This window comes from Branchiostoma belcheri, unplaced genomic scaffold (assembly GCF_001625305.1).
Source record: "Branchiostoma belcheri isolate BF01 breed outbred unplaced genomic scaffold, Haploidv18h27 scaffold126, whole genome shotgun sequence".
Taxonomy (NCBI): domain Eukaryota; kingdom Metazoa; phylum Chordata; class Leptocardii; order Amphioxiformes; family Branchiostomatidae; genus Branchiostoma; species Branchiostoma belcheri.
In genome coordinates this window covers 306,303-333,669 of record NW_017802669.1, presented here as the reverse complement: position 1 = coordinate 333,669, position 27,367 = coordinate 306,303, and the positions used below count along the sequence as shown (strand labels likewise).

At 39.8% G+C, this 27,367-nt stretch overlaps 2 protein-coding genes across 4 annotated transcripts; one reads left to right on the top strand and one right to left on the bottom strand.

Moving 5' to 3' along the window:
- Positions 1 to 8: 8 nt before the first annotated feature.
- Positions 9 to 27,267, bottom strand: LOC109463469. Its single transcript, XM_019760298.1, has 14 exons — positions 27,153 to 27,267; positions 22,175 to 22,438; positions 20,745 to 20,846; positions 19,786 to 19,923; positions 17,105 to 17,200; positions 16,385 to 16,528; positions 7,646 to 7,741; positions 6,671 to 6,819; positions 5,955 to 6,053; positions 5,391 to 5,457; positions 4,711 to 4,929; positions 3,881 to 3,928; positions 1,149 to 1,342; positions 9 to 453 (listed from the first exon to the last, which is right to left on the bottom strand). Exons 2-14 carry the CDS (start codon positions 22,298 to 22,300, stop codon positions 267 to 269), a joined length of 1,665 nt encoding a protein of 554 aa, XP_019615857.1. The 5' UTR covers positions 22,301 to 22,438; positions 27,153 to 27,267; the 3' UTR covers positions 9 to 266.
- Positions 8,813 to 15,315, top strand: LOC109463461 (kelch-like protein 21). Of its 3 annotated transcripts, XM_019760287.1 has the most exons (5): positions 8,813 to 9,179; positions 12,062 to 12,258; positions 12,948 to 13,106; positions 13,382 to 13,577; positions 14,974 to 15,315. In XM_019760287.1, exons 2-4 carry the CDS (start codon positions 12,067 to 12,069, stop codon positions 13,568 to 13,570), a joined length of 540 nt encoding a protein of 179 aa, XP_019615846.1. In that variant the 5' UTR covers positions 8,813 to 9,179; positions 12,062 to 12,066; the 3' UTR covers positions 13,571 to 13,577; positions 14,974 to 15,315. The 3 variants fall into 3 exon arrangements, with proteins under 3 accessions (XP_019615846.1, XP_019615848.1, XP_019615845.1); XM_019760289.1 differs by lacking the exon at positions 14,974 to 15,315 and having other exon boundaries at positions 8,813 to 9,147; positions 13,382 to 13,669; XM_019760286.1 differs by lacking the exon at positions 14,974 to 15,315 and having other exon boundaries at positions 13,382 to 13,669.
- Positions 27,268 to 27,367: the final 100 nt, after the last annotated feature.

Genomic DNA, 27,367 nt, shown 5'->3' with positions numbered 1-27,367 from the left:
GGTGCACCCAACTATTTTTGTAGGTATTTTTGTGCATATCCACTGTATAAAAGTATACAGGATATTCTTGGCAACAAAGTATCAGAAAAATAAAATCTTCGTTGTAGTACTTGATTTGTAGCTCATAAGAGGAGCAGTAAGATCTGTGATTAGGTTTTGTTACATATTGTGCACCCAAAAACTTTTTTGTGCACCTATTCTTTTAGTTTAGGTGCACCAGTGCACCTGTTCCCAAAAATGGATTTCGAGCCCTGCATGTCAAACTCTCAGACATGGTTTCCAACATGCACCTCTGCCTCCACCACCACGATGTTCTGCTGGGTGTCAGGACTTCTGTCTGCAGAGTTCTTTGTCCGTGCCGCGGAGCTGTGAGCAGGAACAGGCCTACCCAGAATCCTCAGGGCAGACAGTCGGGCTTGCTGGTACACCGTCAGGCAGTTGAACCCGAGAAGCCTAAGATCATGGAAAAATACATGTAAGATTATGGCCTGCTTTACACCTAACTTTTTCAAGTCGACTAGAACGCAAGCTGACTTGAGCTAGTCGACTTGAGCAAAAATTTCCCTGGGTAAAGAGAAATAATTCAACTCAAGTCGCATTCTAATAAAGACGACTTGAGTCGTATCCAAACCAGACTTAAGTTGGCCAGCGGGGTGCTGAATCCGCTAGCTTCGCGTGTGTAATCGGGGAAAGTCCACTTGAGTGTCTCTGCGTAGTAATCAGGCAAGACCGAGCCACCGAGTCGACTTGGGGGGAGGGTGGCACAGCGGGAGTGCCTAGTTGCTTTGTGGCCCCGTTTGTAAACAGAAATTTTTCAAGTTGACTTCGCCAAGTTGACTTAGAAATGGTGTGTGACATGTTGTTTTTTATTTCAAGCATACAAATGACATCACAAACTTAAGAGACCAACTATTGTCAGAAGAAGACAATTTTTACGATGGTTACGACTGAAACAATCCTATCCTACAACTGTTACAGAAATTGAAAAACAAGGATACCGCGAAAACCATTAAAAAATCATTGCGAACATTTCACTATTCACAGTACTTACTTACTTCAAGCAGTCTTACTTCTCCCGATCCCGCAAATCTTCTTTCTTGTTGAGAAAATACTGTTAAATACCGTAAAATAAAATCATCGCTACTCACTTCAAACAGACGTACTCCAGAAGTACGACCCCACCAATACCGAGAATCTTCGGCACGGGAGACGCGAAGCTTCGGAAGATCAGATAGACGATGAACGGCCCTGCGGACATGACCACCAGGATGAAGCTGAAGATGAGCCACTGGCGGACAGTGACCGCGGAGGGGAGCCACACCGCGCCCTCACGCAACTGGTACTGTTCACAACAAAAACAACATGTTTGACACTGGAAGGATTTACATGCAGCTAAGCAAATTAAATAACTGTAATTAACTTTATGTTTATGGTAGCAAATTGTTCACGTTCTTAGAAAAATGGAGGTGTTCATGGGACTATATGTTCACGGTGGCAGCTGGTGCAGAAAAAAAAAACAAATTATTTGTTCACAGTAATGATAAGTGAAACATACAACAGTGTAAATGAACTGAGGCCACACCAATTTAATCAATTGCTTCTCAGATTTGCCCATGTCATTTTTTTCTAATTTACCAAAAATCTAGGTTCTGAATGAAGTAAATAAAGCTCATATTTTGGCCCAAACAGTTGAGGAAAGTCCTTAATGTCTTTCTATTTATTACTGTGACAGTTTTTCCATCTATCAAGGCAGAGGTTTGATCAAAAGTTTTAAAATTCATTGTTTGAATTATAAACCATGGCTCCAATTGTAGCATATTGGGCTATAGTGCAAATACATTACCTAGGCCTGTGTTTTTTTCACTGTCATTTCACACTTTTGTGAAACAACAATCAATTTTCAATTGATGTGGCCTAAACTTTCAGTGCTAACTTATGTTAGTCAAAGTTTCATACATTGAAGTCCTATAGAGCACATACTAGAAACTAGAGTTCCCCGATCTCATACCTTCGCCAAATGATGTTAATCTTTATGACTGACAAATTATAGATAAGATTATTCCCCCCTGATTTAAGAAATAGGAACCTAATTTTCATGAATTATATCATTTTATCATAATCTCAACCAAAAGACAGTCTTATATTAACAAACAATGCATTCTAGCATTTCCTAATAAATTATGCAAATGAGGTCCTGATTTGAATAAATTATGTTTAATGATGTTCACCTCAATTTAACTTTCAAATACCACAAGTATGAAATTCCAGGCAGTTATCATTACATAATTATAAAATTTTCTCATTAAATATGCAAATTAAGTCATTATTAACATAATCAATAGCTTCCTGTGTTTCTCTCGTTGTCAATTACCAATGTCACAAGCTTCGATTGTGCCATCATGGAATGCAGATGATTTATAGAATTTCCCCATAAATTATGCAAATTACATCCATATTTGCATAATTGTCACATAATTATATTAAGCATCACGTAAGCTACCTACATACCAAAAATCACGACGATCCGTCAACTGGTTCTTGAGTTATCCCCTTTTGAATATTTTCAAGAATATATCCCTGCAGTTCCAGAGCAAGCCGCTAGGGGGCCTAAACTCACGTCACTTCTTCCCCAGCACAAGAGCTACCTACCATCCAAATTTCATCACCATAGCGTGTCTAGATCATGAGATATCAAAACCGGAAGTTCAGCTGCAGTACCATAACAAGCCGCTAGGGGGTCCAAAATCTAATCATTTTGAGGTCTCATCAAGACCTACCCACCTACCAAGTATCAAGACAATCCATCAAGGCCTTCTCAAGTTATCGTGTTTACAGACAGACACACACACACACACACACACACACACACACATACACGAACGCCCCTGAAAACATAACCTTCTTGGCGAAGGTAACAAGAGTTCCACGATCTCATACCTTCGCCAAATGATGTTAACCCTTGCGGTTGACGAATTATACAATTTTAATCATTGATTTTGTAAATAAGAGCCTCAGTTGCATGGGTTATATCAGTTAATCATATTCTCCACCCAATGACAACCTTATCTTAACAAAAAGGCTATTATAGCACTTCCTCATTAATTATGCAAATGAGGTCTTAATTTGAATAAATTATGTTTATTGATATTCACCTTCACTTAACTTCCAAAAGTGGCAAATATGAAATTCCGAGCAGTTACAACTATGTAATTATAAAAAAATGCCATTAATTATGCAAATTTGGTCCTCATTTACATAATCTATATCCTCTGATGTTTTTTTCGTTCTCAAATAGATGTCACAAGTGTTTCATAGTTCTACTATCGAAAAAAGCAGATTTATAGAATTTCCTCATTAATTATGCAAATTAGCTCCTGATTTGCATAATTGTCATCTGATTATGTCAAGCATCACTTAAACTACCTACATACCAAAAATCAAGACAATCCGTCAACCGGTTCTTGAGTTATCCTCCTTCGAATATTTTTCAACAAATGCTCCTGCAGTTCCAGAACAAGCCGCTAGGGGACCCAAACTCATGTCACTTCTTTCCTATGCGAAGAGCTATCTGCCATCCAAAATTCTTGACCCTAGTATGTCCAGATCACGAGATATCAAAACCGGAAGTTCTGCTGCAGTACCTAGGAAAGCTGCCAGGGGGCCCAAAATCTAATCATTTCTAGGTCTCATGAAGACCTACCCACCTACCAAGTTTCATTCCAATCCATCCACTGCTTCTCGAGTTATCTTGCTAAACCACACACACTCATACATACATACATACATACATACCCACAGACAAACGCTACTGAAAACATAACCTTCTTGGCGAAGGTAATAATGATAATCTAGTGGAGCAGTAACTTTACAGAACTCTTACCTTCTCTTTGCAAACCTTGCATCTTGGTGTAGCCCCACTTCCCATAGACTGAAAGATGGAGAAGAAGTAGAATTAGTCAGCAAGATACATTCAGTACTGTGTTCTTTTTATTTCATATCTTGAACTGGAGAGTACTGTAATTAAAGTTTTCACTTCACATTTTAGGATTTGAAATACCCACTATCTCATCCAATGTTTCAGTGATCACCTTCATCAGGACAATTCTGTTCCCAAATGCACTGTACAAACTGTTTCCTGTAACCACGTAGATGTACATATGTGTGTTAACGAAATTTTTTGCATTTGGGAGTGCATCTATTGCCGTAACACCTGAGTGTGCTATGCAATGAAGAAGGTGAACCTTGCCCTGAGGAAGGTGACAGACGGTCACCGAATGTCGGCTGAATACACCTCTTGGTGGGGTTGTGACACAGTGTGGAGTAATCATTGGTAGAGTGGAACCAACAGGTCCTGGGTTCAAACCCTGCCATGCCACTGATCTTGTGCCCTTGGGAAAGGCACTAAACATGAATTTCCCCACTTAACTCAGGTGAAAATGAGTATGTCTGTTGCCTGTGCGCTTGTCTGCATTGGTGCGGCATAAACATAAGTTGGAAAAGCTTGAGTGTGCCGTCACCATGTGTTGTAATAAATGTTGGAATAGAAAAAAAAAACCAACCTCTTGGTTGTGTAAAAAGGGTCTCTTTATGCAGTGACATACATGTACCAACCTGATGAAACTATACACGGATAGAAACATGTTGTCATATTTTCTTCACAACATTATTATACACCTAAGGAACTGTTAATTATTTGGGCAGCCTACTCACCTCAGCCAGCCATCTTTTGAGACAGTCATGGTGAACAGCTGACACGTCACCCTTACAGTTACAGGGCTGGATCATATCACCAGCGTCCGTCCTGTCAGAGTCGTAACAGATCCAACACTCGCGAGGCTCCGTCACGCTCTCCTCTGTCTCAGCGCTGTCCTCCGTGGCGTGGTATTTGGGGACGTTACGGTGGTGCAGAAGGCTGTCTGTCTCAGTGGGCTTCATGGAAACATTTGAGAAGAAAAAGGACAGAAAAGTTGAAGGTTTTCAGGCTTGAAGACCAGAAAGTCAATATTCTAGTCACTAAGTTCAAACAACACTATCCCGAAATGGTAAACCGACATTCATGGAAGCAAAAATGCTGAAAATTGTGACAAAAAAACAGTTACTGGAAGGATCCTGGGCTGATTTTTTAGGTACCACCCAGAAAATAAAGGACTCATCTTGGGGGTTGTTTCTGCACTCTTTTATTATGTTTTAAATGCCCAAATTATGAAATAATGATGTAAATGTCCTAAGGTGGGGCAGTATGTGTCAATATCATACAGATTGCCATATTCAGAGTATTTGTGTTTTGCCGCCCTAAAATTGCATTGGATGGCAAGTGGTAATGACAAAATTGTAAAACTTAACAATGAATAAGACATAAAAAGGTATTTTCATAAAGGAAATTTCATCACCTCAACTTGTTCCAAGTCTCGTTTCTTCAGCAGCTGTTTTGGGTTCAGGATCCAGAGTTGCTCGGGACTAGAAGTGTACAAAAAAAAGTCATTCAACTAATTAGTCTACCAGAAAAGTTGCCTTTCAAAATAGCATTTCAGAGGGTCGAGATTTCAAAATTTTTCAGGGGAGCATGCCCCCAGACCCTCCTAGGTTTGATTTTATTTTTATTTTATTTATTTATTCTAATTCAATTGTAACAATACAATACACTGGCCACCCAGGCAGCATAGCTGATTTAGGGTGCCAAACAATACAAAGATTAAACATACACAATATAACATACTAATACTACTAAACAGTAAACTATCAAGTAAAGATTAAGCTAAAATCAATCAATTAACAATATAAAAGTACAACAGACTTAAGTGCAAAGCGTAACAAAGTAGGTTTGATACTCAACATAATATTATGTCAAACAAAATTGAAATGATGGAAAAATATTTGAAGTTGGTTTTAAGTCAACACTGGTAGGGGTCAACTTTTATATAAACTTTTATGGAAAAGAAAAGTTTTTTTTTTACCTTGTGACGTTCCAGAGCACACATGGGAACCACAGCACCACACCCAGCTCCACAATACGGAAAGTCAGGGTGTAGTAGTTATTACTGACCAGGGGAACACTGCAACAGGGGACATAACAGGGTTAGGAACAAAAGCATTAGACAAATTGCTGATGTGTTATGGCGTTATGCCAATGTGTTATGCGGAACTTAAGCCAACGGGCAGTTATACCGTCTATACAAGTACATAATAGAAACTAAAGTGTAAAATTGATATCTGCCAATTGGCATATTTGATTATCATGATTAATCAGAAACATTATTATGAATGCAGTGGTATCTGGTACTCTTTGCATCATGAAAATTTATAGATAGTGACATGAAAAACAATTCAAAGTTCCTGTAATATTTAAAAAAAATTAATTGATTGCAGATAAAAAAACTGTAGACTTCAGGACTCCTCTTGAAATCAATTTTATAACATTACATAGTACTGCTTTCTGTGCTTGGCACTCAGCATTTGGGAAAGAGTATGGTACCAGTGGACTACATGTGGCTCCCTGCTGTGGTGATTGCACTGTTGTGTTGCTTTCACTTTAACTTTAACACCTGGTAGCTTGAAAATGTTTAAAGCTTTATTCACTCCAGACTATTCCATGACAATCAGTTACTGTACAATCAAAATGTTCCTGGTTAATTATTCTCTATTATCAATTTTTATAACATCTGAATCCCACCTGTCCTTCCATATCTTGCCCATCATGTCCAGGATGAGTAGCAGAGCTGTGAAGAGCTGCAGCCCTGCCTGGAACACCAGACCCAGCCGGGACATGTGGAGCTGGGTCAGGTTTAGAGAGTTGTTACGACTCGCAAACGCACCGTGCACCTGGAGGACGGGAAAACAAAGCCAAAAAACTATGGAAAAATTCTCAGTCAAATATCAGGTATTGATTTTAAATTACAGTAATTTTTGTGGATGACATCAGTGTGCGCATAAATTTCAGACTGATTTTGGAAGAAAAAACAAGTTGTTTTTCCCTCTGTAAGTTGTCACCAAGCCGAAAATGGGAAAATATGTTGTAAAAGCCTCTCAATTCAGAGACTATCATGGATCTAGCAAACCTGACGCACAATGGCTCGCATTTCATCGCAATTGTTAACACTGACATGTTCCATCGCATGCAATCCAACCCAGTATAGTAGCTGCCCATTATTGTATGGCTAGTCATTTTGCTTAGTTAATCAAGGTCATCTACAAGGACGGGTAATACTGTTGAATACAATAAAAAAATATCTGTTTGGTTTTGATATCATGTTTTGTCACCTCAATTCTTGTTTAACAAGGCTCATGTAAATTTAAAGTCTGCAGAGGATGTCATCCATAAATTTACTTGCTGTGGCCATAAGACCATTCCAGCACAATCTTTTTTTTCAGTCCCTCTGCAAGGTGCTGTGTGCAGGACATTTTCATCCCTGAAGCAGCACCTCCTAGCAGGTGTTTGTATTACTGCAGCCAGGGCACTGATATTGCATACAAAACAACCTGACACAATATTGTGCACTGGCAGACACTTGGCACCTTTATTATTGATCTCACTATGATTACATGATGATCTGAATACTGCAATAAGTTTCGAGTACAACAACAATTTGAAAGCAGTACGTTTTGACTTAAACTTGAATCAAGTCTGTATATTAATATCATATCTGACCTTAAAAAACATCTCCACACCATAGATGAGGAAGAAAATGAGGACTAAGATCATCAGCATCCCAAAACAGCACTGGAATATGCTGACCAGATACTCCTGTGGGGACAGAAAAAACACAAAAATGTCAACAATTCAGTAAATAACAGTGTCCAGATTGAATTTGGACAATCCAGAGCACTTTGGACAAATGTTTCTAACTGTTTTCAGCTTATACATTGTACTTACAAAGCTGATATTTTGTGAACAACTTCCCTGTCACCGTACGGATCATAATGACCAACCAGTGGGAGTCAACACACATCATTGAAAATCTTTTTCTAAAGATTTTCATGAAAATCTCAAGGTTTTACAACATTCTCAGGATTTTTCAAAACAATCTCAAGATTCTTTTAAAGAATCTCAAGATTGTTTCATACAATCTAAAGAATCTCAATATTATTTCAGACAATCTCAAGATTCTTTGAAATAATCTCAAGATTTTTTAAAGTCATCTTGAAATTGATGTTGAAGCTTCATTTAAGGCCACACAAATTTAATTTGTTGGTTCTCGGATTTTTTCAGGAAAAATATGAAGCGACAGGGTGAAAAATAAAAAACAAGAGTTCCGAGATCTCATACCTCCATGAAATATGGGCTTGCTTTGTCATACATTTCAACATGTTGTCATTAATTATGCAAATGACCTCCACATTAACATAATAAATGTGGTGTTAACCTTTAAGTAACTTACACATGTCCAGGTATGAAAGTCCCATCATTCACCAATAAGGAGTCACAGAATCTTCACATTAATTATGCAAATTAGGTCATCATTTGCATAATTGGTATCTGTTGATGTTCCGCCTGCCACAGATTAAATAGATTACATGTATAAAAGTACTATTACATTAAACACTGTAATTATAGCATTTTTTCATTAATTATGCAAATTAAGTCCTCATTTGCATAATCTGCATCTTATTATGTACAACTCTGTCTCACCTACCAACACACCAAAAATGATGAAAATACGTTGTTCCTATCTGGACTTATTGGCTTTTAAAGATTTCGCCAGAAAGTGCCCTGCAGTTCCAGAACAAGCTGCTAGGGGGACCAAATTCAAACCACTTATTTCTGACAGGAAAAGCTATCTGTCACCAAAAAGTCAAGACTACACACACACACAGACAGACCCGCCAAAAACAATACCTCCATTTTTCATGGAGGTAAAAAGACTTTTTCGAGCGTAGAGTCCTAGCTATAGGCAAAGTGAACTGTATTGCTGGACAGATCTAGAGTGATGCCGGCTACTAAAAACCAGTTCTTCTGGTGTACGTACGCAATCACTCTCTTCCCCAAGCTTCTCAGAAACCAGAAGACCACTTGAGATCAAACAGGTGGAACCATTTGACGCTTTACTGTGGTGGACCAAACAGTAATAGACTTGCACCCAAAGACATCTGTAGTGACGTGGTATAAGGAAGATCAAGGATTGACGGAAACCATTCCAGACATCATTGCTGGTAAATATCTTGAGGGTTCTTGTGACAGATAGGTAAGTACAAAATGACTTCTGTCTTCTTATTCTTACATGCAGCTTACACTGTCCAACAGCAAACTGGAAGAATTCTTTATCACCGTCAAAAACTTGTCGTTTAAACAATTCCTGTCTTAAGCCCTTTATCCAATGCTTTTGAGAAAAAAGTAGGTACAAAAAATGAAGAGGCATATACTATATAGCAAGTTGTCCGTGGCCTATTTTACAAAAGTGCTTACTGTCTTCTTAAAGTGCTCATGACACCAAAATATTACTTTAGCTGATTGTAATTGACATAACTAGTATTACCTGGCTAACAGACACATTTACAATTAATATGCACGGTTCTCCTGTTACATTCGAAATTCTTATGCCCTGCCTTGGAAAAGTCAGCACAAGCCAGTCCTGGCAGGCGATTTGCGTATCGACATTTTATTTTTGCATGTCTGTATTTTTTCCTGAGCTGATGTCACCCCGTGATGTCAGCTCAGGAACAAGCACAGAAATGCAAAAATAAAACACAGAGATGCAAATAGAGATGCCCGAAGTGGGCAATTAGGAAGCTTGCTACAGAGTCTCCAAAAAGTCACTTTTAGAAGGCCGTACAAGCTCAATTTCTCAGTCAACGTGATTGGAACAAACTTCAAGTGACTATATTGTATGTACACTTCCAATATCTGTATGTATTTTACAGACTTTTTTGGTATTATTTTGGTCTTTAAGCTTACATGTAACTTGTACACGGTTCTGTAGCGATATGGAAGAATTTTTAACACCATCAAAAACTCGTTCATCATATCCAGTTGACAGAAAAGGGGGCGTTGTTTCGGACGCCACCATCACACCAGGGCAATAGGACACAAGAAACAATAGACACAAATCAATGCATGCTCTCGGGCAAAAAGTAAAAAGTCACGCGATCTCTTTTCCTTTGTTTTCTTGACTTATCTAGTCGGACACCATGATGACAGAAAAGGGGGCATTGTTACAAACAAGCGCGATTTTAGGGCCAACCCCCAGTCTCTGGCTTCTTTGGTCGGACAACACAACTTGATTGACAGAAGATTTGGGTGTTGTTACAGACGTGCGCAAAAAAGACAACAAAAAAAAGATCGTAATTAGCATAATTTTTCCCTGGCCAAATTCATGTGCACGTATTTTAACTCGAGCTATGGCAACACTGGACAAAAAGCACACAACAAAGCATATTGCAGTAACTTTCCCGTTTATATTAGTCAAGCACACAACACATTCTTGCACCAAATCATGACAGATATCCAACATAGACTCAGCCCAGACAATGGGGCGTCTCTTTGAGCAATTATTTCCGCTTGATCATTATGACAACCAAACGCCCCAAATGTTAGGACAACTGGTGACCAACCATGCATAGATGATAGGACCACTTATATGTAAACATGTTTACTTAATTAAGGTACCAACAACTGTAGCTGGTATGTGTATGGCAAAGAAACAACAATGGTACATACACAAACCAAGAGTTCCGAGATCTCATACCTCCATTAAATATGGACTTGACATGTAAATGTTAATTTCTTCTTTAATTATGCAAATTACCTCTACATTAACATAATAAATGCATCGTGATGTTAACTTTTGATTAACTTACACATGTCCCAAGTATGAAATTCCCATCATTTACCACTAAGGAGTCATAGAATTTTCGCATTAATTATGCAAATTAGGTCATTTGCATAATTGGTATCTGGTGATGTTCCATCTGCCATAGATTACATACATGTATGAAAGTACTATAATGCAAAACACTGTAATTATAGAATTTCCTCATTAATTATGCAAATTAAGTCCTCATTTGCATAATTTGCAGTTAATTATGTACATCTCTCTCTCAGCTACATACCTACCAAAAATGATGAAAATACATTGTTTCTATCTGGACTTATTGGCTTTTAAAGATTTCGCCCGAAAGTCCCCTGCAGTTCCAGAACAAGCTGCTAGGGGGACCAAACCCACACCACTTATTCCTGACAGGACAATCTATCTGCCACCAAAAAATCAAGACCATATATAGCATATTCAGGACAAAAGATACAAAAACCGGAAGTTCTGCTGCAGTACGAAGGTCATCCACCAGGAGGCGTATATTTGACCTTGACCTTCGTCTTCCTAAGACCTACCAGCATACCAAATATCATCACAATCCATAAAAGCGTTATGAAGTTATGCTGGCCGCAAATGTGCGGAGACACAAACACACAGACAGACAGACAGACAGACATACACACAGACAGACGCAACAAAAACAATACCTCCATTTTCATGGAGGTAATAACACAGGTTGTTTGTTTTCAAACACACAGCCTTACAGTGGCACATTTGCCCTGAAATAGGTCACCTATTCCCCTGAGGGAGCGCGCCGCCTCGCTCGGCATAGCCACATCTGTTACCCTGGCTCGCAAGTGCAAAGGAGATTCCTCTCAGCCATGCCCTGACTCAACCTTAAACCGGAAGTGCTGCTGCAGTACCAAGGCCATCCACCAGGAGGCCCATATTTGACCTTGACCTTTGTCCTCCTAAGACCTACCAGCATACCAAATATCATCACAATCCATAAAGGCGTTATGGAGTTATGAAGGTACAAATATGCGGAAACACAAACACAAAACACAAAAAATCAGTTGTCTTATGTTCCCTTCTCATTTATCCTTGTTTTACCTTGTTTTTATGTACTGGATCACAATTGTAACTAATCAATGCGTGACGGCTGCCAATAATCCTACATGGTAGGGCTAGGCAGTAACGGAGATAACGGAGATAACATACACACACACACACGCACACACAGACACGCCAAAAACAATACCTCCATTTTCATGGAGGTAATAAAGTAAATAAATTCTGCCGAACTATATTTGCAGACGAGATGGCCAGTGGTGAAGACGGGATGGATGACAGCGTAAGTCTCACCAAGAACAGCGCTGGAGAAGTCTTACTCGAAGACAAGAAACATTGGAAGATACTATCGGAGTACTTGAAGGAGAAGGATGAAAACTTGCTTGTGAGTCTTCGCGAAGAAGCCCCGAGTGAGGACAAGTCAGGTTGCCATCAGTTGGAGGTTTGTAACATTGCGGGGTTTATAGGCGCTACCAACTGACCCGGCCAATGGGTCTAGACCTTTTCGGGGGCCCGCAAGCCCTTTTCCGTAGAGCGTAATCAGCCGTTTTAATTCTACGTAGAGCGTAGACGGACCGCTCTAATATTTTTGCGTAGAGCGTATTCAGCGTTTTAATTCTACGTAATGTGTTGTAGCCACTTGGAATTTATCATAAAGCGTAATCGAGAGGTTTCCGAATTCAGCGTAGAGCGTTGTCAGGACCCCCCCTTGCAGGCCCTCCTTTTCGGCAGAGTGGTTAGAGCGTCGGATTTTGAACCTGGTGCTTGGTGGGTTCGAACCCCGGCCCGGGACCAGGTTTTTTTTATCTGTTTCTACTGCTCGCCTCTGTTTCTTACAGTGGTTCGAATTCCCACACCGGCCCTGGGAGTTCTGGCAAAGAGTGCTGCTCCAGGGATGTCGAATTCGGAAGATTCGAGGACGAATCTTGGAAAGAAAAGGGGGAGTAGTGTAACAGTGGGGGGTTTATAGGTGCTACCAACTGACCCGGCCGATGCGTCTAGACCTTTTCGGCTGAGTGGTTAGAGCGTCAGATTTTGAAGCTGGTGCTCAGGAGGTCGTGGGTTCGAACCCTGGCCCGGGACCCGGGTTTTTTAATCTGTTTCTAAGTTGCTCGCCTCTGTTTCTTACAGGTTCTAAACGAGTGGAGGAAGACGGGAAAGTTGTGTGACTTCGCGCTACTTGTCGGCGATCGGGAGTTTCCTTGCCACGTGGCCGTCTTGTCGGCAAGTAGCAACCACTTCGGCTATCTCTGCCGTTACTACAAGGAGGATGCAACTCCTGAGGAAAAGGTATCATAGTTAATGAGTGGGTTGGAGATCAGATAGTTGAGTTGGAGATCAGTTTAATTTTCATGTAAGTTGTATTTTCCCAAACTTAGATTAATTTTCATGCCACTCAAATGTTTTGGGTTACTGTTTGTAACAGCCAGTGAGGACAGATTTTTGTTGACATGAGACTTAAAAAGTTTAAGGAAACAATCATGTGGTAGCTTGTTCCATAGTGATGTTGTTCTAGGAAAGCAGCTATTCTTCATCAATGTAAGTGATGGTTGTTTGTTTTACAGCGGTATGGCCCAATGGATGATGAATTTTCGGCAGACATCATAATTCAACTGCTGGACTTCTCATACACGGGGAGAGTACAGATGACGTACGAGACTGTGGATGACTTGTCCATGGCCTGCTTTCGGTTTCAGTTCAATCGCCTGTTGGAAATTGCGCCTGATTCATTTCACGAAATCTGGAAAACTTAATGTAAAGGTACCAAACACTCATTGTGAACTATAGTCTCTAGTAATCTCCAAGCAGGTTCTGTGGGGCAAGGGGAGTATAATATTGGTAGTGGTGCATACCGGTTCACTGGATGGACTTGGATCCGGACTTGTAAGAATGTTTAGGTTCAAGTCAAAAAAAACCTAAAAGTCAAGAACCGAGTCCGGACTTATTACCATAAAAGACCATTTCACATACCCCTTTTCTTTCCAAACCACCTAAAACCTTCCGTAGATTGCAAAATTGCTGCAAAATGAAGAAAACATTGCCATCGGGCATCGGCAAGTGCCGGCCTCCATGTTATGTGGCCAAAGTTTCACCCAGACAACATTGCAAGGTTGACAACATGCAATTTTGTATATGCCATGGGTTTAGGTCCGGACTTACAAGTCCGGAACTGAACCTAAACCTCTGGACTTGAATCCGGACCTGAACCTAAATGTGGGTTTAGGTATGCACCACTAATTATATTGGCAAGCTGTAACCATGTGCTACCCCTCTTACTAGTCTTAGGTGGCCTATTGGATACTGCCTTGCCAACTGGATACTGAATTGCAGCCACCAGAGAATAATGCTTGGAGATTAAATAGATATATATTCTCTAGCGCACCAACTCCCCCGGCATGTTATCTTTCTATTTTCCCAATATCTACTCTTTCCAGCCGCCTCCCGAAGCCTGAGTAGTAGAGGCTAGGCCTGGATCCCTTCCCATGACATATATTACCGCATGCTATGTTGTTTCTGGTATGCACAGAGCATTGAAACCTCCTCAGAGTTAGCATTGCAAGCTACACTGTCTAGGCAAGACACTCCAAGGGATAGAAAATGACATATGTAGCCCGCATTGTACAAGATGGTGCAAGTCCAATACGGTACCTTTTAAGCTTAAAAGCGTCCATGAATGGTTTCATCAGGTTGGTAAGGCACTGAGTAAAGAGACTCTTTTTACACAACCAAGTCTTTTCTTCAGACGGCGTTTCGGTGACCGTCTGTCACCTTCCTCAGGGCAATTCTGACTGGTTCACATTGCACTGCAGCACAGGTGTCACTGCTACAGATGCATTCCCAAACGTATAATATTTACATATAAAAGTTGGCCGAATAAAAGACTTGCTTGTGTAAGAAGAGTCTCTTTACTCGGTACCTTAAGCTTGATGTGTCTTGATCATTTAAGGTACGACGTGGTAAGGACTAGGAGTGAAATTAACAAAGTGGTAGCATGTGTAAAGGGAGAGTTAGCTGTATAGCTATGGATGGTACCAAGGCTTTACTTCAAACTAATGTACCCCTTTACCTTTACATGTTATTGTAAGGTGACAGTTAAGATTTTAAGAAATAAATCAGATTTGGCCATGAATGCATCTGAATATTTTTTTCTCCACAGGTGATGAAACTTGCTGACCAGGACTACTACCTAATGGATCTGTCCTACTCATATCTACCAAATTAGGCACAATTCAAACCAAGAATTCTGAGATCTCATACCTCCATGAAATATGTAGAGTTTATGTAATGGTTTTGTTTCATTGAATATGGAAATAAGGTGGCAATTAATATAATGTAGTTTAATTTATGGTGTTCTAAACTCAACTTACAATATTTTTCTTGTATCCTTTCCTTTGGCAGTATTTCATTTGAACATCCTCATTTATACTTCCTCATTAATTATGCAAATCACCTCTATATTAACATAATATATGCATAGTGTTGTTAATATTTAAGTAACCTACACATGGTACAAGGTACAGAATTGCCATCATTCACCATTAGGAAATCATAATTTTCGCAATAATTATGCAAATTAGGCCATCATTTGCATAATTGGTACCTGTTGATGTTCTATCTGCCATAGATTATATATATTACATGTATGAAAGTACTATAATGTAAAACACTGTAATTATAGAATTTCCTCATTAATTATGCAAATTAGGTTCTCATTTGCATTTAATCGTGTACATCTCTCTCTCAGCTACCTACCTACCAAAAATGATGAAAATATGTTGTTCCTATCCGGACTTATTGGCTTTTAAAGATTTCGCCCGAAAGTCCCCTGCAGTTCCAGAACAAGCTGGTAGGGGGTTCAAATCCACACCACTTATTTCTAAAAGGAAAAGCTATCTGTCACCAGAAATTCAAGACCATAGCATGTTCAGGACAAAAGATACAAAAACCGGAAGTTCTGCTGCAGTACCAAGGTCATCCACCGGGAGGCCCATATTTGACCTTGACCTTCGTCTTCCTAAGACTTACCAATATACCAAATATCATCACAATCCATAAAGGCGTTCTGAAGTTATGATGACTACAAAGTTGCGGAAACACACACAGACACACACACACACACAGACACACACACACACACACAGACACACAGACAGACCCGCCAAAAACAATACCTCCATTTTTCATGGAGGTACATGTAATAAAAACAGGTCTAGGCATGATCCTATTATAGCCCCAAATACTACGATAGGCTCCTAGGAGCCATGAAGTCAACACAAGGCTGGGTTAAAATATAAACAATGAATTTTGAACTTTTAATCAAACCACTGCATTGATAGATGGAAAAACTGTAACATCGAGGAAGAAAAGGACTTTCCTCAACTGTTGGGGGCAAAATATGAGGATTTTTTAGTTGATTCAGAACCAGAAATTTTTTTTCTTTTTTTCTTTTTGCAAATCAGAAAAAAATGAAGAGGCAAATCTGAGAAGCAACAAATTAAATTAGTGTGGCCTTAGATAGGTATTAATGAAAGGGGTGCTGGCTAGAACCCTGTACCACCCCTACATACCTCCATGGAATGGTCCACCACTTCTGACAACACAAACTGCATGATGAGAAGGATGTACACGAAGGCGTTAAACACGACAAACGCCGCGAAGGACTTGGTCAGGAACCGCGGGCGGTCACATGGAACGTCCTTCACGTGGAATGTCTGCAAAATCAAATAAAACATTTTAACATGACATGGCATGACGTAACATTAGGACGATACTATAAAGTCAATTTTCAGGTCATCTTGAACGTAACAGGCATAGGACTTCAAAAGAACATAGCGTTTAAACTTTAAGGCCATGTTCACGTATTTCATGAATGCAGTTTTTGAATGTTGTGTCAGGAAAGAAATCTTCGTTCAAAAGACAAAATTCTGATGCAACATTGATCAAACATCCAACATAAACCTTGGCTTTGCACAGGTGCAGTATGTTGTAACAACATACTCCCTTTCATTTCAATTTTCTTCAGATAACATTGTTTCGTGCCTAGGGTGTTTGGGAACATTCTCCCTGGGAAATTTCAAAATCTTGGCCCTCTAAAACGCTATTTCCTGCCTTTTAAGGGAAACATTTTGCTGGTAGACACAAGTTAAGTTTAATGACATATCTTTTCATTTCTTTACATGCCAACTTTTGTCCTTCAAAGATGACAGGGAAAAATTCCACCAAATGATGGAAAGACAGACGCTGCCAGAACACTGCCTAGTTTTAGTTAGTACATTTTCTATACTGACCTCAGCCCAGACACACACGACCAGTGAACTGCCAGTGATGAGGAGTGGGTAGTACGCACTCATCAGGTTCAGGGCCCACTGGATAGGAATGTACTCCTGAAATAGGACAAGCAAAAATCAGCATTCATGAATTATTTCAGACCACATTCATACTGTGAAATCATATGTCCACTTTTTCTTAAACATCCATTTTTATTATTAACACTAGAATGTCATAATGCTAGCTACATGTATGGTACCACACCATATAAAAACAATATCCTTGAATAATCCTAAGTTTTGAGTGAGAAGCTTGTCTGATGAAAATCGTAACTTAGATTTGTTGTTTTTTCAGTTAAGGCCACACCAAGTAAATTTTATGGATGACGTCCTTTGGAGACCCTAAATCCAATGCGAGAGGGCGAAAGAAAAACAAGTAGGGCCCTAAAAAACAAGATGCCTACATTAGAAATATCTGGTATACTATGAGACGACAAATGTTAGGACACGAATTGATTGAGGTGACACAGTGTAACAAGCAAGAAGTCTTTTATTCATCATCAAAACAGCAATAAATCAGGTGGAACCGTGTACAGTGAAAACAGGATGGTAATAGACACTTTCTTTTACGGGTTTCACGTCAATCTGACGACTTGCGGCACTGTCGTCACTCTTTGGTCATAGTTACAGGAAGCGGGATTTCTTGTTTTTTTCTAGGAACATGCCAAAATCAATGCGCGCGTGGACGTCATCCATAAAATTTACTTGGTGTGGCCTAACATTGTCAAACCTTCCGTATACATCTGATGGCAAATATGTTACCAAGGAACAAAATATCATTAATATGTTTACTCAAAGATTTAGTCATTTACATTTTTTACAGTTCTTCATATTTCAACATTCAGATATACATTCGACTCAAAGACTGTATACAGAAGCACCATTTCTATACAGAATATTATAATTCTAACCAGCAACTACATTTTTAAACCTCCTTGTTTAAACTGACTCAGAGATCACAAGGTAAAGACAAATATTTTCGGAGTGTCTGGTGTACTGGGCCAAAGTAAACACTGTCAAACTTTCAGCAGCTTAAGTGACTTCATTCCTGGACCAGAAAGTTGAGGGTTCAATTCCCAGCCTGTAGTACAAAATGTAGCTCATGATCAGCTAATCTTTGACACAGTATTAGAAAGGGTTGTACTTCTTGCAATTGGACATTGTAAACCTTAGTCCATGGAAAGAGTACTACATGTATTTAAGGTTCTAATTTTCTTTTGTGACAGCATAACTGTATGTGATGTTTGTCTTTGTTTGTTGGTTTGTTTCTTTGTTTATTTTCTTTCTCTCTCTCTTTCTTATTGCAATCTGCGGGATAGTATGTTATTGTAGCTCAAACTCAATGCAGTAAGCTATTTGTTTTGAGTCAATGAATTCTGCATTCAAAATGGACTTCTTGTCAGCAGGAATTTGAATTCAATTTTTGCAAAAGTGAAAAAAAATCTTCTTGAAATCTCCAGCAATACAAATTCCGTAGGGAAATGACAGTCTAGTCTTTCATGTGATTATAAGCTATCTGCATGCATATATATGTAGAAGGAAAATATCAAACACACTGTCATGTTTTTGAAAGACTCTGGTCAACAATGTCTCAGCACTGAAGGAAGGACATACTTATTGAATTACCAAGGCAAGGGAAATAAGATTTGAACAATTCACGACATAATAAGAGCCCCATATTTGTAGTCCAGTCACGGAAAGGAAAAGTTCTCAGCCTCATTAGGCAACCAAATTTTCTTTGAGCTACACAAAAATTTGCTTTATAAACGCATAATGTTTACCTTCACATGGTGTAGTGGAAAAAAAGTACATTAACTGCTCTATTTACTCTGTTTATTCAAACACATTCATATACTATAGTGCCTGGTATATACATGTAGTACTGTTTAACAAAGTAAAACTTTACATGAGGGAGAACACTTCTATTTTCAATGTCAATGTTGGAAAACTGACTATACAATGTTTCATCACTCAGGTATAAGATCATAAAAAGAAAAAAGGTCGATCAGCTAAAAAATCTATGTCCCTTGCAGGGGTCCACACACACAAAAAAGATAGGTCTAGGGTCAGCAGCTTTTTCTAGGGTCGGTCAGGAAACAGGAAACACAATATTTTTTTTCTAGGCCTAAACAGAATTATTGTGTAGCATGAAAGTTCATCTGTGTTCACTTGGTACAAGTCATTATGAAATAAAGACTAAGCTTCAACTTCCAACACTTAGATACAAAATTTGGACGTACCCAAATTTTTGGTTGACTCCATCAACCTTGTTCACGGAATGGACCCTAGTTCTGTAAACTCAGAGGTCTCACAACATATTCACATTGAATCTCCGGGACATTCAGTATCTCTGGAAGGGGTGAAAATCCTTGACTCTGAATCAGACTTCTTTGCAAGAGGAGTGAAGGAGGCAGTCTACATAAGAGCTCACAGACCTACCCTGAACAGAGACGGGGGGCGACACAAGTTATCTGGCACGTATGACCCGCTACTACGGTCACGTGTATCTGACGTCACGTTCCAAGAGTAGACGGGTCCATTCCGTGAACAAGGTTGATGGAGTCAACCGAAAATTCTGTAATCTAAGTGTTGGAAGTTAAAGCTTAGTCTTTATTTCATAAGAATTATTGTAATAAAATTACCTGTGCAGTAAAGTATGCGGCCCTGGAGGCAGCGGCCAGTAGGGTCAGTAAGTACAGCATCTTCTGTGTGGTCATCTTACAGGCCTTAAACAAGGACGGCTCTTTCTGACGCTGGAACTCTGACCGAACACACAGGACCTACAAAAACAACGGCAGACAGGGCAATCAGAGATGGCAGACTTCATCCCCATACCCATACTGCTTTACCATCCTGCGTATTCGACATTTCAAACTTAAGTTAAGCCTTAAGGCCACACCAATTTAATTTCTTGGTTAACAGATTTTTCTAGAAAAATAATGGAGCGAACTAAATTTCTAAAAACAGACCTAGGTATCCTATTATGGCCCAAAATGGTACGATAGGAGCCATGAAGTCAACACACCAGGCTGGTCCAAAATTTAAACAATGAATTTTGAACTTTTAATGATACCACTGCATTGAAAGATGGAATAACTGTAACTAGGAGGAAAAGGACTGTTTTCAACTGTTCAGGGCAAAATGAGCATTTTGCAGTTGATTCTGTAATTTTTTTTTTTTTGCAAATCAGAAAAAAATGAAGCGGAAGAATCCGTTAACCAAGAAATTAAATTGGTGTGGCCCAAGGGTGCATGTAATAAAAATGATAATTGCATGTATATACAGTTAATAACAGGTTGAAATGACAGGCTTCAAAATCATTGCCCTTGTAATAATATTATAACTTAGAAAGTACGCCAGACTCTATAATACATGCATATTCTGTATAACTTAACTGCCCTTCAGCGTAACACATCAACTGGCAATGGTTTCTAAACAGTTTTTTTTTTGTTGTACAATCCATACTTCCTAAATTGTTCTGGTAAAAATTTGTCTGGTGCAGGTAATTTTCAATATTACCTGCACCAGTTTAGGTATGCAGGAAAAAGTATTTCAAGCCACAGTGTAACAGTTATATTTTTGAAAAATAAAACAGCCTTACCAGCTGTGTGCTTGACACCAGGACCAGAAAGTAGAAGACGAAGCCAAACCCGATGAAGTAAGACATGTTACTCTCCTCACACGCCTCTCCTGTAAACTGTACCTAAACATAGAGTGGAGAATAAAATGATACAGTATTAAACTGTTACTTTTACACAGGAAATTATCAATTAGCAGTATAGCTGTATGAAAGACTGACTTATGTCTCGAAGTTATGACAATGAATGCTGCATACAAAGCAGTGTTCCTGCCAGCATCCGTTTTTGATGGACAAAAATTAGCATGTACATGTAAATATAGAATTAGAAAGAACATAAACTCAGTTTAGACGGTCAACATGCAGAAAATAGCATTTCAGAGGGTCAAGATTTCAGAATTTTTACAGGGGAGCAAATGCCCCCGGACCCTCTAGGATTGTTGTGCCTCAGGTGCAATACCTTTTTGCTTCAGCGCTGGACATGGTATAACGTGAAACAAAACGAGATAGTGATGCATACCTAAACCCACATTTAGTTTCAGGTCAGGATTCAAGTCCAGAGGACTTGTACGTCTGGACATAAACCCATGGCATATACAAAATTACATGTTGGCAACCTTGCAATGTTGTCTGGGTGAAACTTTGGCCACATAACATGCATGAAGGCTGGTACTTGACGATGCCCGATGGCAATGTTTTCTTCATTTTGCAGCACAGACTTTACAATCTACGGAAGGTTTTACATGTAGGTGGTTTGAAAACAAAAGGCGTATGTGAAATGGTCTTTTATCAGTTTTAATAAGTCCGGACTCGGTTCTTGACTTTTAGGTTTTTTGGGACTTGAACCTATTAGAAACATTCTTACAAGTCCGGATCCAAGTCCAGTGAACCAGTACGCAGCACTAAAACAAGATGACGGAAAAAATGTGAGGCTGGCTAGCGGCACCACAAACTGAGTACACTCTACATGTGTGCTTTTTTGTGCAACCAAAAGTGTCAGAAAATGACAAAACTGCACATTCAAGTATGTTAAAAAGTGGAAGAAATTTGCAATCACACTTAAATACAATATTTCAATAAATTTTTGGTTCAAAAATGTTACACAATGTCCCATGAATGTTGATGGAGGTTACAGTTTTGGAACAGGACAGTTATTAAAAAAATGCAAAGCTATTAGTATTATTACTAAATTATTAGTATGAGTTTGTGCACTTTTGACTCTTATGTACCGATTATGTTATGTACAACTTTGTATTAAGTCCTTTAATTTCCAGTCTGACCTTTTGATTCAGACTTGGATTTATGTCTATATGATTTCTGTACCTATGTTTATGTTCATGTTCATGTTTTGGTGTCTTATAAGCCCATATGGGCTGGGCGACAAAAGTGGCAAGACACAAATGAATGAAAATTCATTCATTCATTTATTTTTATTAAAAGTTATTAAAACTTACATCACAGATACACCTCCCCTCGTAGCAGACGCCATGTTCTGAGCAGTTGTCCCTGCACTCCTCCGCCTGTGTTAGTCCCATCATCAACGTCGTCAGGTTCAGCAACTTTCCCAGAACACTCTCCATCAGTTACTGCTGGCTTCTACTGACGATGTTTATTAATCTAAAATGTGCGATAATAATTCTACTGCAGCTGCGGTGTTTTTAGTGGTCCCGGCTTATGTTGCTGTTCTCTTATTCTTCACATTTTGGAAAACTGCACATCTTGGGAAAAAGGGAAAAGAATTAAATTAGACAGCAATTTGGGAACATAACATTTGCCAAGGTCACAATTGGGAAGAATGACTTTATCAACAACTTCTGGACTTTCCTAACTTCATTCAGGTAAAAATGAGTAACGCTACGTAGCTTCGGTTAGGGATGTCCCTCGGATAGGAATGGTTTTAAACAAATTCTGGACTTTCCTCACTTCACACAGGTGAAAATGACTACGTAGCATTGGTTAGGGACGTCCCTCAGATAGAACGTTAAATGGAGGTCCCATGTTTGGGGAGAGCCACACCCCATGCACATCACACCTTTCTAACAAGAGTAGGGGCATGCCCCGGTGTGTGATGGTCCAAATACTACTACAGGTATATGGATTCACTTCAAATCACCTGGACAGAGGCCTGACAAACCTCTTGTATCAGCAATACATTACAAGAATTATTAATATGATGATCGTGGGCATGAAAGGTTATTAAGGAAAGAAAATTAAAGTAACACACAGACAGAAGTCACAATTCATACCGTGACACTGAGCACTACTACCTTACATACCTTGTACACCATTCCCACATTCACATGACCATGTATCATCACCAAACAAAGGTGTGTGGACCTGAACTAGCGGACCTTTGAACACGCACAAACGATTTCATTAACAGTGACGCAGTGCCAAAACCCCTGTTAGAAAAAAACAACTTTTGGACCTGAGCCAGAGCTAATAAAGATGTACAAACAGATTATAGAGAAGGCAGTTTACAAAGTGAATACATATCAAAAGGATGCAAGCAACCAGTCTTTGAAAACAACTTTTGGAAAAGTTCCAAAACTAATAAAGAAAAGATATTTTCCTTAGAAGATTTTCGTATATTCTGAACGCTTCACTGCAGTTGAAAGTCTCAAAGTACCCACAAAACATTTTATCATTTTATTTCGTTATACATACCTAAAGTAGTAGAAAAATATGGTTGCTTTATCACTTTTATAATACAAATGTATATCAACTTTACCACACCTTAATATGAATTATGATGATGATGATTTCTGAAGAAAAATTACTTAGATGCTAAAACTATATCTTTGGACGTTAGACCAATGCCTAGGAAAATGTATTTATTTACATGTATATATATATAATTAATATATATATAATCTATATAATTTTTTATTTCAGCTAACATGATTCAACAAAATTACAATTTACATTGGGACTGTCTCAAGCAACCACCTGTTTGCTTGTGGATAAATATTTCAACTGATATGCAAAAATAATTGGTTAAATTCACTTAAAGGGGCCTGTGTGCCTTTTTTCAGTACTAGTATAGCTAATGTTTTTTCATAAATCAGATTTGATTTTACTTGATTTGTACTCAGACTGCTCCAAATTTATTAATTAAAAAGGTTTACCAGTGTGCAGTTGAATTTAATAGAATTTACTGTAAAATTTACCAAAAAGTGTGATATGTGGTACCAGTAAGTGACTTTGAAAGAACTTCATGTCATTTGTAATCCATCCATCGATCCCCCATGCAGATCCCTTTAAATGATGTAAGGTGTCACATGAGTTCATTATACCCGTAACTGATGAAAGTCTAAACTCAAACGCTCAGTCACGAGGTGATATTGTGTGATACTGTTTGATAGCGTAGGTCATAGGGTCGTTGTGTTCATAGGTTAATGTGCTACTGGGTCATCCCAGTACATTGTACATTTGACTTACATAAACTTTGATAAAGTCAAAAGTTTTGACTGTTCAAAGTTCATATGGCAACCACGTTTGACCGGTCATTTAAACCTTACTTGGGCCACACCAATTTAATTTTTTGTTTCTCAGATTCGCCCTGTCAATTTTTGCCAAGAAAAAAAATTTTTTGGTTCTAAATCAACTGCAAAATGCAGTTGAAGAAAGTCCTTTTCTTCATAGTGGTTAAAGTTTTTCAATGTAACAAAGCAATTTTGTTTCATTAAAAGTTCAAAATCTATTGTTTTGAATAATATACCAGCCTGGTATGTTCAATTCATAAGGCTCATATCGTAACATTTCCAGCCTTCATGGGGTGCCTGTTTTTTTTTTTTTTTTCGCCCTGTCAACAACAAATTAAATTGGTGTGGCCTTGTTTTTAAACTTTTAGTAGACTCAGTTTGTGGCACAGATCCAAACGGATCAGCTTGACATGTACTTTGTTCCCCTGGGAGCCAAACTCGTAAGGCGGTAGGCGGAAAGTTTATGCGCGCGCCGCGTTCGGGCCTTGGGTAGCCCGTCCCTGACTCATGCCCTCCCCACTATCCGCTGTGCCCCAGATGCGCAAACCCTCTAGGCCGCGCTGTGTATATAGAACACAACACAGTGAATTCTGTATCACCCGAGGTACCAGCCCGACTAAGAGTCGGATCTCCTGACGGCCAAAGACCTGAGGTTATCATGACCCAGGTATGATATAAGGCTAGTCATATCATACCTGGGCCACGATAACATTAGATGCGGGTGTTCTGGACCGGTCCATACTTTACATTATGTCCTACTACCTGGGCCGCGATTACGTTCGATACGGGTGTTCCGGCCCGTGTGATAACTAGCGGTACGGCCTGGGGGTTCTTACCGCGTACGGCCCGGGCCTTCCAAATGTTCCGTGGAACGATTCGAACGCGTTTCGGCCTAACCGCGTGCACCGATTTCGAAATTCGAGTACAAAATTCGGACGTTGGAATTGATGTTGTCGCATTTTTTTGGGTTTAGGGACACCAAATTTTCGCTAATTTCGCATTGAAAGAAGCGTTTTCTTGGGTGGGTATGACATAAATAAAATACAACACGGTGTATTCCGCATCACCCTCTGTCCCAGCCCTCCCGCGGATCGGATCTCCCTCTGGCCTTCAGCCGTCGGGCGATCCGACGCGCGGTCGGGCTGGGACCTCGGGCGATACGGAATACACCGTGTTGTATTCTATATATACGGTCCGGGCTTCCATGGCTTCCATCATAAGAACAATTCGAGTGCGTTTTGCCCTAACCGCGTGCGCCACTGGGGCACAGCTGACAGTGGGGAGGGCGTGAGTCAGGGACGGGCTACCACAGGCCCAAACATGCGAGCGTAAACTCTCCCCCCGCCGCCTTATGAGTCTGGCTCCCAGGGTAGTACTTTGTACGCTGTTGGAAGTTTGTGGAACGCAAACATTCTGAGGACAATTGGACTATAGGATTTAGTTCTGCATCTCAAAGTCACACCTTCAGCATATTAACCCAGCACAAAGTCTTCACTCAACGACACTCCAACTTCCTGCCTTCAAGTCCCTTGGGAAAACAAATTTTAAAGCCAACAATGGCTAAAGCTTAAAGCTTCTGGCAATGATTTACCTGCAAACAATGGAATGTTTCTCTCAGGCTATCAGATGTTGTCGTTGCTAACAATGGGATGTGGAGACAAACAAGGCGGGGCCACAGATTATCTGTACTTCATCCCATCTTTGGGACCAGAAATCAACAGACAGATCCTGATCAAACGCGTCAAACCCTCTGTTCCATTGTGAACATTTCCTTCAAAATCAGCACGAGAAATCTTGTAAGTTATATATATTAAAGGGTTGCCTTGGTGTCTGCTTGATAGAGGCTCCTTGTTTTACCATTGAGACTGAATTTGTAACATCGGAGGCACTAAGACGTTTTGTTATGAGACTTCTTTGCTGCCAAAAATGTGACCCCAAAGTTGGGTGGCAAAACTGACATAGACAATCTGGCAGCAGCGGCCGGTGCGGCCCTTCCCGTGTAGCCTCCTGTGCAGGCCCTGCGGCGGGTGGGAAAGTACCAGAGCAAAAGCACCAGTGAGGACAAAACCAACAACGCACCACGAAGAGAAAAGCACCTAGCGACCACCTCTAGCGAGAAAAATAGACTCTAAACAAGGACAACAACAACAGGTTTTTAACGCATTATTGTAATAGCCGGCCATCCTACAACCAGCCACCGGGAGAAGGTTCCATTCCGCTCATGGAAATAACGCGTTAAAAACTCTTTCCCACCCGCGGCAGGGCCTGTACGGGAGGCTACTTCCCAGGCTGATTTTGAAGGAGGACTGTTCAAAATAGACCATGTCCAGGGTCCCATTGTGTTCGATCAATTACAACGTTTCCTGGCAAAAAAAAGCAGCACTGAGGAATCAGTGAGGATGTTAAATGGCAACACTGCATTTCTATATTCGGATTTCGGAGAATTGTCCACACACACATACACAGACAGACAGACAGACGAGTCAAATTGTATTATAAATGTTACATCACTCCTTCTGGGTTATAAGTTAAATCAGTAAAACTGAATGAAAAATTTGAGAGAGTACCTCACAACGAAAGAAAATCGTCAGGACATAATTTATGGAAGAGACCATAATGTATGGTTGCATAATTCCTGAATCAATGGACACCTTCAACGTAGTGCAGAAACAATGACAAAGGCTCATGTGGAAAGATCCTTACAAAAATTTCGCAAGGTCGAGAGGACGTCCTTAATTTGACCCAGATGTCCACAAAATTCCCAAGATGGAAAATGCTGCAGCAGATACGAACAACGACAATTTTCCGTCATTCAAATTGTTGTTTACATGGATATTGCACAATGGCCGACTCACCCTTCCAACGCACACGTCATTCAGAAAGAAAACCGTGGTTTTGGGACGATCTAGCGACTGGGAATGTTCTTGGGAATATCTACTCGTCTTACCTTCGAGTCCAGCTCAAAACTGCCCTTCTAAATACGGAATGTTCCGCGGCGATGACGACCAACCAGACAACATCGCCACACAGCGTGATGGGCGCTCAGTCTGCGGTCACTTCCGTGTCAGGTGATCAGAAAGAAATAAACACCAGGATTTTTCCACTGCAGTTCAGAACAATACCGCTAGATGTCAGTGCCACGCGGAAAAAAAGAGAGAACCG

Excerpts from the sequence above, each read along its gene's own strand:
- LOC109463461 (XM_019760287.1), top strand. The coding sequence starts at position 12,067 with ATGGCCAGTGGTGAAGACGGGATGGATGACAGCGTAAGTCTCACCAAG. Across the intron at positions 12,259-12,947 it reads CAGGTTGCCATCAGTTGGAG|GTTCTAAACGAGTGGAGGAA; the intron begins GTTTGTAACATT and ends TGTTTCTTACAG. Across the intron at positions 13,107-13,381 it reads ATGCAACTCCTGAGGAAAAG|CGGTATGGCCCAATGGATGA; the intron begins GTATCATAGTTA and ends TTTGTTTTACAG.
- LOC109463469 (XM_019760298.1), bottom strand. The coding sequence starts at position 22,300 with ATGGAGAGTGTTCTGGGAAAGTTGCTGAACCTGACGACGTTGATGATG. Across the intron at positions 19,924-20,744 it reads TGGTGTCAAGCACACAGCTG|GTCCTGTGTGTTCGGTCAGA; the intron begins GTAAGGCTGTTT and ends TTGTTTTTGTAG. Across the intron at positions 4,930-5,390 it reads GAGACTTGGAACAAGTTGAG|CCCACTGAGACAGACAGCCT; the intron begins GTGATGAAATTT and ends GTTTCCATGAAG.